We start from the raw sequence: 15179 nt of genomic DNA, 5'->3' as shown, positions 1-15179 counted from the left end.
CCTTTCTCTCCTTTCATGATACTTCTCTCTCTTTTTTATACCAACCCCACCCTTCCCCCTTACCTTCTATTGATTCCAAGGCAGAAAAGTGGTAGGGCCCAGGTGATAAGGTTTAAGTGACTTGCCCAAGGTCATACAGCTATAAAGTATCTGAGGTCAGATTTGAACCTAGGACCTCCCGTCTCTAGATCTAGCTCTCAAATCTACTCAAATCCAGCTGCCCTCCAAATTGGTCTTCTTAAAATACAGGCCTAACCATGTCATTCAGTTAGAAATAGATTTTCTCCTTCTGGCACACCTCGCTGTCCCCAAACTCCAGTAACTTCTTTTCACTTCTGGGATTGACTATAAGATCCTATTTGGTATTCAAAACCCTTTATAACGTCGCTTAACTTTCCATTCTTCTTATATCTAACCCCCACCCCCCCCCAGATCCAGTGACACTGACCTTCTCTAGTCAGTTTCTCAAGACATTGCATCTTCCCACTGGGCATTTTTCAGGCTGTCCCCCCGTGCCTGGGTATGTTCTCTCCCTCATTTCTGCCTCCTGGCTTCCTTCAGATTCCCAACTAAAATTTCATTTTCTACTGGAAACATTTCCTCCTTAATGCTACTGCCTTCCCCCTGTTGATCATCTCCCAATTTATCTTGTCTATAGTTATGTTTATATATAATTGTTTGCTTGTTTCCTGCATTAGTTTGAGCTCCTTAAGGGTAAAGACTATCTTTTGCCTTTCCTTGTTTTCCCAGTGCTTAGCATGCAGGGCACTTCATGCATTTCCCATATTGTTTGAATAAGTGAATTGGCAGGATTAGAGCTAATCTTAGTCAGGAAAATCTGTTTCTGTTGCCCCGTATTTAATTGTGTGGTTCTGGGCAGATCATTTACCCTCTTTAAGTGCCTCAGGCAATTGTTGAAGACCAGGACTTGGAATTTTTGTTGTTTTCTTCTGGACATCTTTGACAATCTAGGGAAGCTTTTTCAGATGAATGTTTTTAAATGCATAAAGTATTTAGGTAAAAAAAGCCAGTGTGGGGTGGGAGTGGATACTAAAGATTTATCATGTGTAGTCTCTTGGGATTTTTTTCAACTTCCAGCTCTTTGGTGCCATTTCTACCAGCTAGTGACAGCAGTTATCTCTCTTTTTCTCCTCCCCTTTCAACATCTTATTTTTGCTTTTAAGAATGAAGAATACTAGAGAAAAGTATCAGTTGAGTGATATTATGATGTTTGGGGTGAATCCATCTTCTTAAAAGGGAATTAAGCAAGGATCAGAGAACACATAATTGAGAATTTCTCCTATATGGAGGGAAGGAGAGGCAGCTTGCCATTTTGTGTGAAGAACAAATTCTAAAGAGCCTTTCTATTCCAGATCTTTAGATGCTATCCTGGATATAGGGGGAATGATCTGTATTTATCCAAATATTACCTGCAGAATCATCAACAAATAGTTTCTTGAGTACTGAATATATGAGACAGTAATGCTAGGTTTTGAAGCTACAAAGAGAGGTATGAGATATGTTGCTATCCTACTACAGAGCATATGCTATATTCTGAGAACTTACTCCAACTCTTAAAAGGAATAATTGTTATAACCTTACCTTGATTGTTGGATTCCTTTCTAGGCAGAACTGCGGGCCTTGGAGGAAGGAGATGGTAGTGTGTCAGGGTCTAGTCCACGTTCTGATATCAGTCAATCAGCATCTCAAGATGGAATGCGTAGACTTATGTCTAAAAGAGGGAAATGGAAGATGTTTGTCCGAGCTACCAGTCCAGAATCTACCAGTCGGAGTTCTAGCAAAACTGGCCGTGAGACCCCAGAAAATGGAGAAATTGGTAATTTAGGGATTTTCATAGGGTTTTGGAAGGAAAGAGCCTTTTAGATTTTTACTTTCCTCTAATGGCAGTATAAAGAGCAATTTTTATTTATCTCATCCTGAAAATGAGAGCTATATGCAGTATCTTCATGAATTAATCAAATGGAACATTGATAAAGAACCACCCCACCCCCCCTTTTTTTTTATAACCTTTACCTTCTGTCTTAAAATCAATACTGTGTATTGGTTTTAAGGCAGAAGAACAATAAAGGCTGGACAATGGGGGGTTAAGTGACTTGCCCAGGGTCACACAACTAGGAAGTGTTTGTGGTCAAATTTGAACCCAGGACCTCCTGTCTAGGCCTTACTCTCAATCCACTGAGCCACCCCTTTTTATAGAGAATACATACATTTATGAGGACAGACTGGATTAGTAGCAAACAATGAAAGATAGCCAATTTGTTTCTGTATTGACAGCTCTAAGAGTTGTAGTAGTGGAAGTGAAGTTAATAGCTTGAAAAGTAAAACCAAAGTGAGAAATGAACCCAAGGTGCCAAGGTAGAGTCAACCTGGACTGGACTGTAGCAGTAACATTCCCTGAGAATTCCAATGCTGGTAGACATTGACATCATAGATATAAGGGAGCTGCTAAATAAGGTTATAGCAAGGGGTGTGCATTCATTTATAGAATGCATTGCAAATATCCAGAGCACATCTCTTGGCCATCTCTTGCCCTTGCCGTACTCCAGATACTGGCATCCAAGTTTTATTAGAGTAACAGTAATTCAAAAGACATTCACAAGGAACAGTTTGGAAGAATTCATAGTTGATCATCCGCAATAGAGAACTTGCATATTGAACAAAGCAATTATTAATTACCTGCAGTATCCAAAGAAGTATTAGGTACTGGGGGTGTGAAGACCATAAGGGTATGGAGTCATTCTCTTTGAGGAGTTTATGTTCCATTATACATTTTTTTTTAAAACTCTTTATTTTCTGCCTTCATGACAACTCTAAGACAGAAGGGCATGGACCAGATAAATGATAGAGGAACAGAAAAGGCAGCCATCACTTTGACTGCAAGTTTAAGATTATTCCAGTATAAAGTAGTAGTGAGAGGTGGCAGCTTCCCAGCCCTTTCCTGCCTGTGACCAGACATCTTAACTAAAGGGAAATAAAGGGCCACATAGATAGAAGTAGGCTTTTAGTTAGCAAAGCTAACGTATTTTTCTTTTTCAGCAATGGGCACTGAGAATTCAGAGAAAATTGATGAAAATTCAGACAAAGAGCTAGAAGCAGAAGAATCTCCAGAAAAACTAAAGTCACAAGCAGTGCCAAAGCTGGATGAAGAACAGGATTTGAAAGTATGTATATTACCACAGCCTTGAAACTGAGTAAAAGAATATAGACTAATCCAGTTTTGTTTTTAATCAGCCTTTTCCTTCTAGCGAGAATGCAATTTAGCAAAATAAACAATTTTTACTATCTGCTAAGTGTATATATATAAAAATGGTCATTTACACAGGATATGAGTGAGGGATAGGGTTAAGAAACTACTAAATCTGTTAACTGTATATAAGTTCTTTTCCACATAGATTTGTGCAAACTACATAAAGCCTATCAATAATAGCCACGAATATTGTGGGAGGAGAGTGTTTTGTTTTGTTTTTTTTCTCTAGCAACACTAATAATGTATTTTCCTATTATAATTTAATTACAAGAAATCTTGTTTGGGAATGAAATACAACTGGTCTGGGTAGAAAGGAATAAATGTGTGGAGAGTAGTTTGGTAGTACCTGCATCACTGATTTACATTGGTGGTGTCAAACTGAAATGGAAATGGTCCCTACTAGGCAACATATTAACTTAGAAAACCTTAAATGAACATTATCTCTGTGTTGTATTTTTTTTTAACTGTTACCTTCTGTCTTCAAATCTATACTTAGTATCACTTCTAAGGTAGAAAAACAGTAAGGACAGTTGGGGTTAAGTGACTTGCCCAGAAGTGCCTGAAGCCATATTTGAACCCAGGTTCTCCTGACTCCAGGTTTGGTGCTCTAACCACTATGCTATCATAGCATATATCATATCCTCTGTTATATTTTTACTTAATTTGTTAAACATTTCCCAATTACATTTTAATCTGGTTAAGCTCCATGTATTTGACTTCACTGGCCTAAATGAGTATATATTCCCAAAAAATTTTACTTCTGTAAAAACTGCATGTTTCATTTTTGATGTATCAAAGAGACTTTATTTGAGAGATGGTGCCTTTTTTCAGGCAACTATGTTACCTAGTAGCTTGGAGTAGAATGAGTTGGGTCATGCCTTGCTCGGTCACCTATACGATTTTGGGCAAGTCACTTTCTTTCCCTGAACTTCCATTTCTTCATATATAAAATGAGGAAGCTGGACTCAAATGAATTCTTTTTTTTATATTTTATTTTATTTAAAAAATTTTTTAGAATATTTTTCCATGGTTACATGATTCATGTTCTTTCCCTCTCCCCTACCCCACCCCCCACTCCCACCCCCAGTAGCCAACACACAATTCCACTGGGTTTTACATGTATCATTACAAGACCTATTTCCATATTATTGATAGTTGCCCTGGGGTGGTCCTTTAGTGGACTCAGTGAATTCTTGAGGTCTCTTCCAGCTAATAAATGATGAGTCTATTTCCTTTTAAGATGTCCTTTTAAAAAGCTTCATTAGTTTAGACCATGAGGTCGTCCCAATCAGATTTGATTTATTTAGATCAGTGGTTCCCAAACTTTTTTGGCCTACCACCCCCTTTCCAGAAAAAAATATTACTTAGCCCCCTGGAAATTAAATTTTTTTTTCATTTTAATAGCAATTAATATGAAAGATAAATGCTCCTGTGGCCATCACTGCCCCCCTGGGTTGCTGCAGCACCCACCAGGGGGCCGTGGTGCCCACTTTGGGAATCACTGATTTAGAGCATTGCTCTCAGAGAGCATTCACAGATTTGGTTCTTGTTTGGACAAAGAAAAAAAATCTGATTCTGTAGCCATGGGTGACAATATGCCAATATACTTTATCCTTACAACCAGCCTTCAAAGTGGTCGTAGTGATTACACTGTTACCAGAACATCTTAACCCATAGCTTTTATTTTTACCTGAAAGAATTTAATCAACATTGTAGTTGATTAAAACAAAATAGAGCCTAAACAGTGAAAGAATCTGGCAGGTGTTTTAAGGGCCTGTCATTTAGAAATGAGTGGTTGGGGTTACAAATGTCCTAAAATGTGTAGTTCTAAGTTTTTAGACAAATAAATGATAACTTTAAGATGTGTTGAAATGTATTCTAATGGAATGTCCTGACATCCAGGGGGAGTTTGATAGACACTTGACATGTTCTACATGACTACTTCATTGTTCATACATAGACATTGCACTGCAAATGAGAAATGTTGATAATCATCATTCTCATTGATGACACTTAGTGTCCACTCCAAACTTGGCTCTGTGTTTATGACCACGAGATTGATTGCCTAAGCAAGAAAGTCTTCCAGATCCAAATTTGGATGTCTGTCATAGTCAGAAAAGTTTTCAGAGGAACTGCTGTTGACTTTTCACATTCTTTTTCTTTTTTTCTCTTTGGGCAACAGTTTCAGATTGGAGAACTGGCAAACACCCTGACCAGTAAGCTGGAATTCCTAGGAATTAGTAGACAATCCATCTCCAATTTTCATGTGCTACTCTTACAGACTGAGGTAGGTGTTCCAATTGTTAGCTAATTTTGTATGTACCATAAGTTCCCTGAGATTAGCTCTTTGGTAGATTGAATTACATTTTTACTTCCATTGTTATTTTTTTCTCTATATATTTCTGAGGGGCAACTAGGTGGCACATTGGATAGAGTGACCAGGCTTGGAGTCAGGAGGCGCTGGGTTCAAATTTGCCCTTAGATACTTCCTGACTATGTGACCCTGCACAAGTCACTTAATCTCATTTGCCTAACCGTTATACTTCTGTCTCAAGAATTGGGACAGAAGGTAAGGATTTAAATACACACGCACGCACACACACACACATAATTTCTGAGCAGCCCATTAAGAAAATACAAGCAATATTATCCAAAGCAAAAATGTAATTATGATGGTTGTCTGGTAGCATAGTGAACTTCAGATGCCTTGAGTTCAAAACCTGTTTTAGGCATTTAGTAGCTGTGTGATCCTAGGCAAGTCCCTTCACTTCTCTCTGCTTTAGTTTCCTCATCTGTAAAATTGTATTTACTGCCCAGGATTGTTGTGAGGATGAAATGAAATAATGTCTGTAATGTACTTTCTAGACCTTAAAAGCACTAGATATGTTATCTGCTATACCTCGAGTCTAAAAGTGCTAAATATTGTTCTTCTGAAATCTAGATAGGCACCTGTCCTGCAGGTGCTTTTCCAGTTAGACACATGAGTGGTAATTAGTGCACACTTGGGCCTCCTTTGTTATTTGTCAGATATGACTAAAGAGATGAAACTCCTGATGCTAGCTGGTATTTTAGCCAGCTGAAGCAACCAACACCACACAGGCCTATTTATAGAAAAAGAAATTCTTACATTTTAAAAATCAGAGTTGAATAAAAATTGTATCATTTTTCCGATTTCCCAAGTACTAACGGGAGGTTACATACAGAGCACCAAAATAAGATTATCTGAGAAATCTCTTATCTCAGTACAGGAGGTCATTGTGGGATCACAATCACCTCTGCCTTTGACATGCATTAGCTCTGTGGTATTAAGCAAGTCACCTCACCACCCTCTCAGAATGGTCCCTACACTGATGAAATATTGGATCCAGATCCCCAAAACATTTTTCCGCCCATGAGCCACAAGACCTCAGCCATGCCCTAACAGGAGCCAATCAATATCTGTCATTAACGCCATACTTATAGCTCCTCCCAGCCAGAAAGTCATCCACTTTTCAGAACGCATATTCCTAGAATTGACCAAGTTACTAATTTGTTTGTTGCTAGACTCGGATTGCAGACTGGCGGGAAGGCGCTCTCAACGGAAACTACCTCAAACGAAAACTACAGGATGCAGCAGAACAACTAAAACAGTATGAAATAAACGCCACTCCTAAAGGCTGGTCCTGCCACTGGGACAGGTACGCACTCTTCTCCCCTTTTCACCTTTCACCTTTGACATCTCAGACATGATTTGTGATCATCACCACCTGACGACGTGCGTGACGTCCTGCCTGGAGACTGCGAGCAGCTTCGGTTAGCGGTGCTGGGCAGGCAGAGCACCACCGGCACTTACAGAGTTTGGGCCAGCCACAAATTGGAGAAACACAAAACAAATGTTTAAAGTGTTCCATGTAACGGATTTTTTCCCAAGATTGGACAAAGCTGGTTTTTACTCTCCAGAGTGTCATTTCACGGAGTAGGGCGGGCTTGGGGGTTAAGCGCATGCGAGAGCTCTGTGCGCTTTACAGGACCTCTGGAAGCAACTACTCCTGATTAACCTCGGTGAAGTTAAGGAAAGCTTCGTGGCGGAAGATGTGAATGAAGAGCAAGATTGCTATCTTCTGCCAGCAGGTCAGACGAAAATATTTCTTTTTATATTTGGCTTTTCTTGATTTTTTTTTTCGTTATTTGAAATCTTTGCTCTTTTATTTTTCAGCTCCCAGATCCTCTCCCTCTCTTTAGCTTTCACTGTGTTTGATATCAAGAGTATGAAATGTGAATTCCACGGTCCAAGAGGGGAAGAGCCATCTTTCACAAACTCCGCTGTTCTCTTCTTTGGAAGGGAAATTAGGGTTCTAGGCGATTGAGTCCCTTCATTAATGAAACTTGAAACCCTGTTAAGCATTGGCAAAAAATGAGATGTTTTGCAAGCCCGTCCGTCATCTGTTGGAGTTGGAGGGCTCAGGGCTGTATTCACAGAGCTGCTGGCAGTGCAAATAGCTTTGAATCATCCTTGGCTCTCCTTCCTCAATTCTCAAAGCTGTTTGTTGCCTTTGTGAATAGCAGTTCATTAAGAAGAGGTTCTTCCCTGTGAGAGCAGACTGCTGTCCTGGGACAGGACCAAGTGGAAGTGTCACTACAGGAGATTAGGTCTTAAAACGTGTGTTTTCTTTCTTGTGATTTAGGGATCATAGGCGCTATTTCTATGTAAATGAACACTCGGGCGAGTCTCAGTGGGAGTTCCCAGATGGTGAAGAAGAAGACGATGATGAAGAAGAAGAAGAAGAAGGGCAAGCACAAGAAAATAGAGCAGATCCTCTTCATAAACAAATCTTAAAAGAGAAAACTGGCACTGATGCAAACTCTGGGGAATCCACTGAGAATTCCACAGGTAAAGAAGGTAATTGGCAATTTAGTAATTTAGGGAGGAATGGGTTGTGCTCAAGGGATCACAAATACACAGGAAGCGTGAAGTACTTATGAAAAGCATGACAGTTTTGTAGGATATAGCATTAACTACCAACTAAAAAAACCAGTAGTTCAACTCTGATGATAAAGGGGCTTGGAATATTTAGTGGTTAAACTACTATTGGAATATCAGCAACTCTATATATGAAAATTACCTTGAGTGCAGATTGAAGCATACCAGTTTTCATTTTACTTTCTTTGTGGGTGTGTGGTTTTTTGATATGTATCTTCCACAACATGACTAACATGGAAATAATATTTTGTGTAATCACACACATTTAACCTATATCAAATTGCCTACTGTCCTCAGGAAAAGAGAGAATTTTTTAAATGAACGTTAAAAGATTGTTTTTACATGTAATTAGGGGGAAACTAAAATATTTACTGGGGGAGAAAAAGAAAATTACCTTGAAGCCTATTCTATATCTTGTTGTTATAGTTCACACCAAGTTGTGGGTCTACATGAGCTGTGTAAAGGCTCTGTGACCTATTATAGAACAAAGAAGGGAGCAATGAATTAAAATGACTGGTAATTAGGCGTTAATAGGAGAATAATCTGATTTTTCATGCTGATCCCTGTCAGATGGGAAAGTGACAGACACTGGTTATAACAAGATCAGCACTGTATTACTTGAAGGGTGATGGTTATGAACCACAGCAAGCAGAAGTATTTATTCTCTTCAGACAATTATTTAGGGCATGGAAACAGAAGAAATTCATTACTCTAAATGATCAGTAAGATAGTGTGTGGTTGGTTTCTCAGTATGTGGTTCTAAAAATCTGGACACAATCTCCTCAGCTATCTTAAGTTTTCTCTGCATGCTAACAGTTTCACCATCATGGATAAATAATGATAGTGCTGAAGAATGTTTCGCTGTGGCATCACTCCAAAAGAATTTAAATGTTTATCTCAAAGGCAACAGTCATTGCTCTGTAAAGGAGAGAAGATCTCTTCCCCTCTGGCCACAGCTTTTTCTTAATAATGGAAGGAGAAATAGAGACTAGCCCCAGTGAAGATAAGATTGTGGCATTCACTAGTCTTGCTCTCCTAATTTTGGATAATGACGTATGCTGAATTTAATTTAACCATGGAGATGAAAAACAATGATTCAGTCCCAACTGGGAAGCTTTTGCCTCAGGACCCAGGAGACTCCAATCTCTCTGAGTAGTAGTAGTTCTTGGTTTTCTTACATCTCTAGTGCCTAGTAAAGTTGATTTGGTATAGCAGGCTCTGGACAAAGGATTTATTTGAATATACCTGTTCCGGCTCTCCTTTGGACCTTCAAGAATAATTATTATTTGAATTTCTATTAGTCACCTATTTTGCAAGTATGGAACTTATCTCTTATCAAGATGGTTGCTTTAGTCTACCAGGTTCAAGTAGAAAAAACAAAATGAAGAAGATATATATGACTGGCAGCTTCTCATATGAGATAAAAATCTGTCCTTCCTCTGAATAAGTAACCAACCTCGTAATCATCTGAGAGCCATGAAAAAACATTTTGCATCCTGGGCAGTTCAAGTGTGAAACTTAATGTTTAATGGGTTAAATGTAGCTAGGTAGATCAACAGATAGAGTTGCCAGGCTTGGAGTCAGGAGGTATCAAATCTGGTCTCAGATACTTCCTGGCTAGTAATGTGACTCTGGGCAAGTCACTTGACCCTGTTTGCCTAGCCCTTACCACTCTTCTGCTTTGGAGTTGATACTATGACAGCAGAAGGTAAGGGTTTTGTGTTTTCTTTTTTAAGAAAAAAGAAAACTTACGTTCGAGAACTCTGCCCTCGTCTCCAGATCAGCATCCTTCCTGAGGAGTTCTCCCCATCTTAACTGGACTCAATTGACTCTAGAATTAGATTGTAATCGGCATCTGCAGAATTGAAGCTCCTTCCTTGAATGATCATGAAGAGGTGCTTCTTTGGTCTCTCACTGCACTTTAAAGTGAAAGTGTCAAATGAATGATTGAATGATCATGGTTTTAGTACCCAGTGACTAAAGAAGCCTGAGTGCAGCTCTTGGGAAGTATATAAAGTGTCCTTTAGACAACGAGTTTCTTCTCCACTCACATAATCTTCACATAGAGGCATTCTAGCTTCATTAACCCTGCTAGTAATGGTACCACAAATACCAATATTTCTTTCCTGCTTTTTCTAGTCACTCACTTGATTCTGCCAAAAAGCAAATCCCAAGGCGTTCCATCTAGTGGAACTGTTTTTAAAATTGCTCCCTTAGCCTCCTCCCAGAAGACAAAGCAAGTTGTGCTGTGGGGAGCAAAAAGTCTCTCTTAATGCCAGGTGCCTGATGAGATAGGGCCACTATAAAGGAAAACAGGCCCTGATAATTAACGGTTGGCACAGCTGAGACTTCTATGGTGGAAAATAGCACACAGTATTTGAAGGTCCTTTGAAGAAGTGTTGAGACATTTAATCTAGTTGTGCCAATAGTGAGTGTCTTTAAGAGCACTAAATGGGGGATTGAAAAGTGGTCTCTTTAGCCAAGGAACTTGTAGATTTCTAATTATGCTGTTAACATCTGTTATTTAGCTCCTTTATTCCCAGAAGTATGGACAGATTTTCAGGAAACCCAGAAACTCTTGCTTTTGCTTATACTTCATCACTTGTAATCAAATCTTGCATCAGAAAATTCCCTTTTTAATCCTTCAGACTTGTAAATTCCTATTCTAACCTTTGCCGTTTTTCTCCAGTGGATTAGTTGATATTTGTGAATATAGCTAGAGGAGCATAAAAACACAGAAAAAAATGTGGAGGACTCAAAACTCTGCATTCACATTGTTCTCAATTTTAAGAGAGAACAGTTAAGATTTCCTGTGGAGATGCCATTCTTCTTGGCATCTACCTTGGGCTTCTTCAGTCTTGGAGGCTCTCCCTGAGTATTGAAAAAAAGGGGGAATATTTATTTCATTGTGATCTGAACAATGACAAGTATATGCCAGGGTTTTTGTATGCTCTCAAACTAGATGCTGAATCAAAAGGTTTTCACACATAAGCCCAGTTCAAGCCACTGTATCAAGGTATTCCTTAAAAGTCTTAAGCCAAAAAACTCCTTGTTTAAGACATAGACTACAGATTTTGGGTTAACTTAGTTCTGTGTAAATTACCAGTGCATAGCAAGTTGCCTCTGATGTACTTGGGATCTGCTGATAGGTTGCACAATGAAGTTCTGATTAGGTTCAATATCCTGAGTACATGAACTCTACCCTACCATTTGGGCACCTAATTTATTCATCCTCTGTTTCCAAGCCATCAGCCTATCATACCACGTGTTTCACAAGGGCCATAGTATGTTGTTTCTTTAGTAGGAGGGATAGAATTTGGGTATTAAGAAATCAGTCAGTGCTTCTGTTTGATAATCCTGGTCCTGCTGTCTTAAAACAAGCCTAATTACATTATTCTAGATCACCCAGCTGGACTCACACCCAAATATTCCCTACAGGATGGGGCACTCTGTAAGTCTGCAGTGCAGCTTTACCTAAGTCAGGGTGATGGTGTGCTGTGAGTGCCTTCCTTGGTCCACACTTGAGTAGTGGTCTGCTGACCTGGAAACACAACAAATGCTTTAATCTGATCAGCAGTTTCTTAGCCTCTTAAAGATCCAGAGTTGGTAGTGGCCTATAGTCTTTGTGAGCTCTCACTACCTGCAGCTTTTGGGTCTAGGATATCCAGATAATTTTATGAACTCTTGAAGCTTTTCAAATACTATAATTAATATCTATCTTTGTCTTCCATGTGGGCACCACTCTAGAAGCTAAATGTCTACTGGCTGATGGTTTTCTTTGAGTTCTATGGAGCTACAAATATATTATACCTATTTTCTAGGCTTACACAACCTAAATATTCTATTGAATTACATTAAAGTTCTCTTGTCAGAACATGTTTAACACTGCTTTTGACCATGAAACTGTTAACAGGCGGCTGCAGCTGGATCCACTCCCTGAGAGGTGAGATTTGTTTGGCTGAGACTTTTAGGTCCCTGGGACTTTGTTTCATTTGCTAATTAGGGAAATGAACTGTAGAATGCTGAACCTGGGCTTTGCTTCATTTCCCTCATCTCTCAAATAAATGTACCTCATTTATTATTAAATCTTTAGTTTATTATTATGTTACAGAAATCCCCTACCCCTTTGTAAAATTCTCAGCAAATCGGGAAAATCCTATGCTTAAAGTAGAGAAGTGAAATGTAATTCCCTTCCTTATACCACTTCCCAGAAGAAGAGGAAGATAAATTAAAGGGGCTATATTGGACATTTGAAACTTAATGAAGGGGGAAACTCGGGTTCTCACACTAGGCCTAGGATCTTTGCCCTAGCAACACATTTTCAGTGGTGGTTCTATTGCCTGGGCACCAGATAAAGTAATTACAGGTCATCCTTTGTTGCCTTTTTACTGCCTTTTCTGAGCCCTGTTTTTGGGTGTTTTCAACTAATGGGTGATGCCCTCAGGCTGCCCATTAGTTGTCCAGCTTTTTACTTGTCAGTCCTGTTGAGGATTCAGTCATTTCCTCTATTCTAAAATTTGTTCACCCTGACCAAAAGCTGGAGTTCTTTGAATTGTACTATCAGATTGACCCTAAGCTAGCACCTTGTTAACCTTAACCTAAATGAAATCAACTGATTAGAGAGCTGAAGGGAAAGGGAGCCTTGCTCCTCTGGGTCACTTTTTACCTCCCCCTGCCCCCTTTTTTACTCTAGACCTGTGGTGGCAAACCTATGGCAGACATGCCGGGGTGGGGGGGTGCACTCAGCCTTTTCAGTGGACACACGTGCTGTCACCTCAGCACAAAGTTCGTTACTAGAAAGCCAGAGGGACATGGGCCAGGCTGCTCCCTTCCCCCTCTCCACAGGTGCTGGAGGACATTCCTCACTTCACCTGCCCTTCTAAAAGGTTCACCCTCACTGCTCTAGACTTTCACTTAGCTCAGAGTTCAGTGTTAGCAACTCAGTCTTCTACTGCCCCACTTCTCCAAGTTCTCTGTAAAGCTATTGGGCAGTATCTAGCCCAGTAAGAAATTGAAATCAGCTAGTTTACCCTCTTTTAAAGCTTGAATTTTTATGAAAATCATTTCTATACTGATTCAAAATAATGGTGATTTTTTTTAAATCACCAATTAAAGTGGAAGGCAATGAAAAGTATAAAGAACATAAAGCCTGTAGATAGAATTGACCTAGGTAGAAAGAGGACAGTTATGTCTGATATTTCTCTGTGTAGCAGTTTCATAAACTGAGTCGGCTCTATGCTCTGCTTTTCCATTTGTGGTGCCAACAATCACTTGGCTATCCAGATTGGTATTTCTTTTCTCCTAACATGTATCTGTCTATCTTAGGTTCTCTTTGTAAAGAGCCCTTTTCTGGTCAAGTCTCTTCTGCATCACTCGTGCCACTTACTCCATTTTGGACCCTCCTTCAATCCAATGTTCCTGTGCTTCAGCCTCCATTACCCTTGGAAATGCCACCCCCACCCCCACCTCCTCCAGAGTCACCTCCTCCCCCACCCCCACCTCCTCCTGGAGAAGATGGTGAGATTCAGGAGGTAGAAATGGAGGATGAGGAAAATGAAGAGCCTCCTGCCCCAGGAACTGAGGAAGATACTCCCTTAAAGCCCTCGGTACCAAATCCAGCTGTCAGCAGCCAGGTGAGCAATACAGATAAGGAGAGATCTTGGAAGGGAGTTTGGATTTGAGTCTTTTATTGTTCAAGGAACTATAGCTTTATCTTATATTTTTTATTTCTTTTTTATCCTTATTTTCTGTCTTAGAATCAATTCTGTGTACTAGTTCCAAGGTACAAGAGCTGTACGGATTAGGCAACAGGGGTTAAGTAACTTTCCCATGGTCAAAACAGCTAGGAAGTGTCTGAAGCCAAATTTGAACCCAGGACTTCTGTCTCTAGGACTGGCTCTATCCACTAAGCTGCCTAGCTGCCCCCAGTATGTTTTATTTTCAGAAAAGATTATTTAACAGGTGTCTAAAACTTCTCACCAGAACAAACCTCTTTATCTCTTTTAGAGTTCAGCTGATTCCAGCACTTCCAACACGACCACTACCACTAGAGCAGTAAAAAGGAAAGCCACAGAAACCAATCCTGGAGTGACCCAGAGGTCAGCCACCATTGGGGGATCTCCCGTTCTCTACAGCCAGCCAGCCGTGACAACAGGTAAGCTGCATCCTCAGCACTTCTCTCACAGTACGTTAGAGCTGCCTGCTGCTTTCGATTTTTCAAATCAACTTCGTCCTGCCCCTCTGCATCAGCAGCTTGGCGTAGTATATAGAGTGTCCAGAACTTGATAAGCTGCCACTAATCAGCAGTGTGGCTGGGGGCAAAATACAGACTGTGCCCCCAATCCCACTTTTCTCTCACAGTAGTTCTAGTTCAAGCTGGAGATGATCTAGTTACTAGTGTGCTATTCTCTATTTCCTAGACAGAGTGGATGGGTTAAGGTGAAAAAATTACTTTTTTTTATCTTGTATCTGATTCTAAGTATCTCATAGATAGCCTGAGGAGCATAAACGAGTAGAAATGTGTTCCCCAAAGTCTCTGTTCTGTTCAAACTCACTGCTTAGTTAATCGTTTTGTTGTTTGTTTTCTATGAGATTTTTATGGTGTTTCTCTGTTAGGTCACCAAACCGTAAATGTCAGCCACCAACCAGCCTCTGATGTCACTCATCAAACAACAAGTGTCAGTCATCAAGCTACAGGCCTAGGCCTACAATCAAGTTACCTGGGACTGGCCACATCCCCTGCCATCATGTCTTACACTGAGTGTACTTTACCCATTCGAATGACTGTTCCCACATTACAGTCAGTTCCAGCTCGTGGCATACTGAGCACAGCTGGCATTGCAGAGCCACCACCTCCCCCTGCTCCCAAAGTTCCACCGCCTGAGAAGACCAAAAAGATGAAGAAGGACAAGGTATAAGGACATGTATTTGTAACTTGCTCACATAAATAAG

The 15179-nt window shown here is 40.1% G+C and overlaps 1 protein-coding gene across 4 annotated transcripts in view; it reads left to right on the top strand.

Moving 5' to 3' along the window:
* Window positions 1–15179, top strand: part of FNBP4 (formin binding protein 4) — a 28476-nt gene that overhangs the window by 10045 nt on the left and 3252 nt on the right. For 3 of the 4 annotated variants that reach the window (XM_044682444.1, XM_044682445.1, XM_044682443.1), the window contains 8 exons: window positions 1627–1837; window positions 3058–3182; window positions 5451–5555; window positions 6812–6945; window positions 7933–8138; window positions 13554–13861; window positions 14235–14382; window positions 14844–15139. In XM_044682444.1, coding sequence (XP_044538379.1) covers window positions 1627–1837; window positions 3058–3182; window positions 5451–5555; window positions 6812–6945; window positions 7933–8138; window positions 13554–13861; window positions 14235–14382; window positions 14844–15139 — 1533 coding nt within the window. Of the gene's footprint in view, window positions 1–1626; window positions 1838–3057; window positions 3183–5450; window positions 5556–6811; window positions 6946–7932; window positions 8148–13553; window positions 13862–14234; window positions 14383–14843; window positions 15140–15179 lie in introns of all 4 variants that reach the window. The other variant, XM_044682442.1, reaches the window with a different exon arrangement.

This window comes from Gracilinanus agilis, chromosome 6, assembly GCF_016433145.1.
Source record: "Gracilinanus agilis isolate LMUSP501 chromosome 6, AgileGrace, whole genome shotgun sequence".
Classification (NCBI taxonomy): Eukaryota; Metazoa; Chordata; class Mammalia; order Didelphimorphia; family Didelphidae; genus Gracilinanus; species Gracilinanus agilis.
This window is presented reverse-complemented; position numbering and strand designations above follow the sequence as displayed.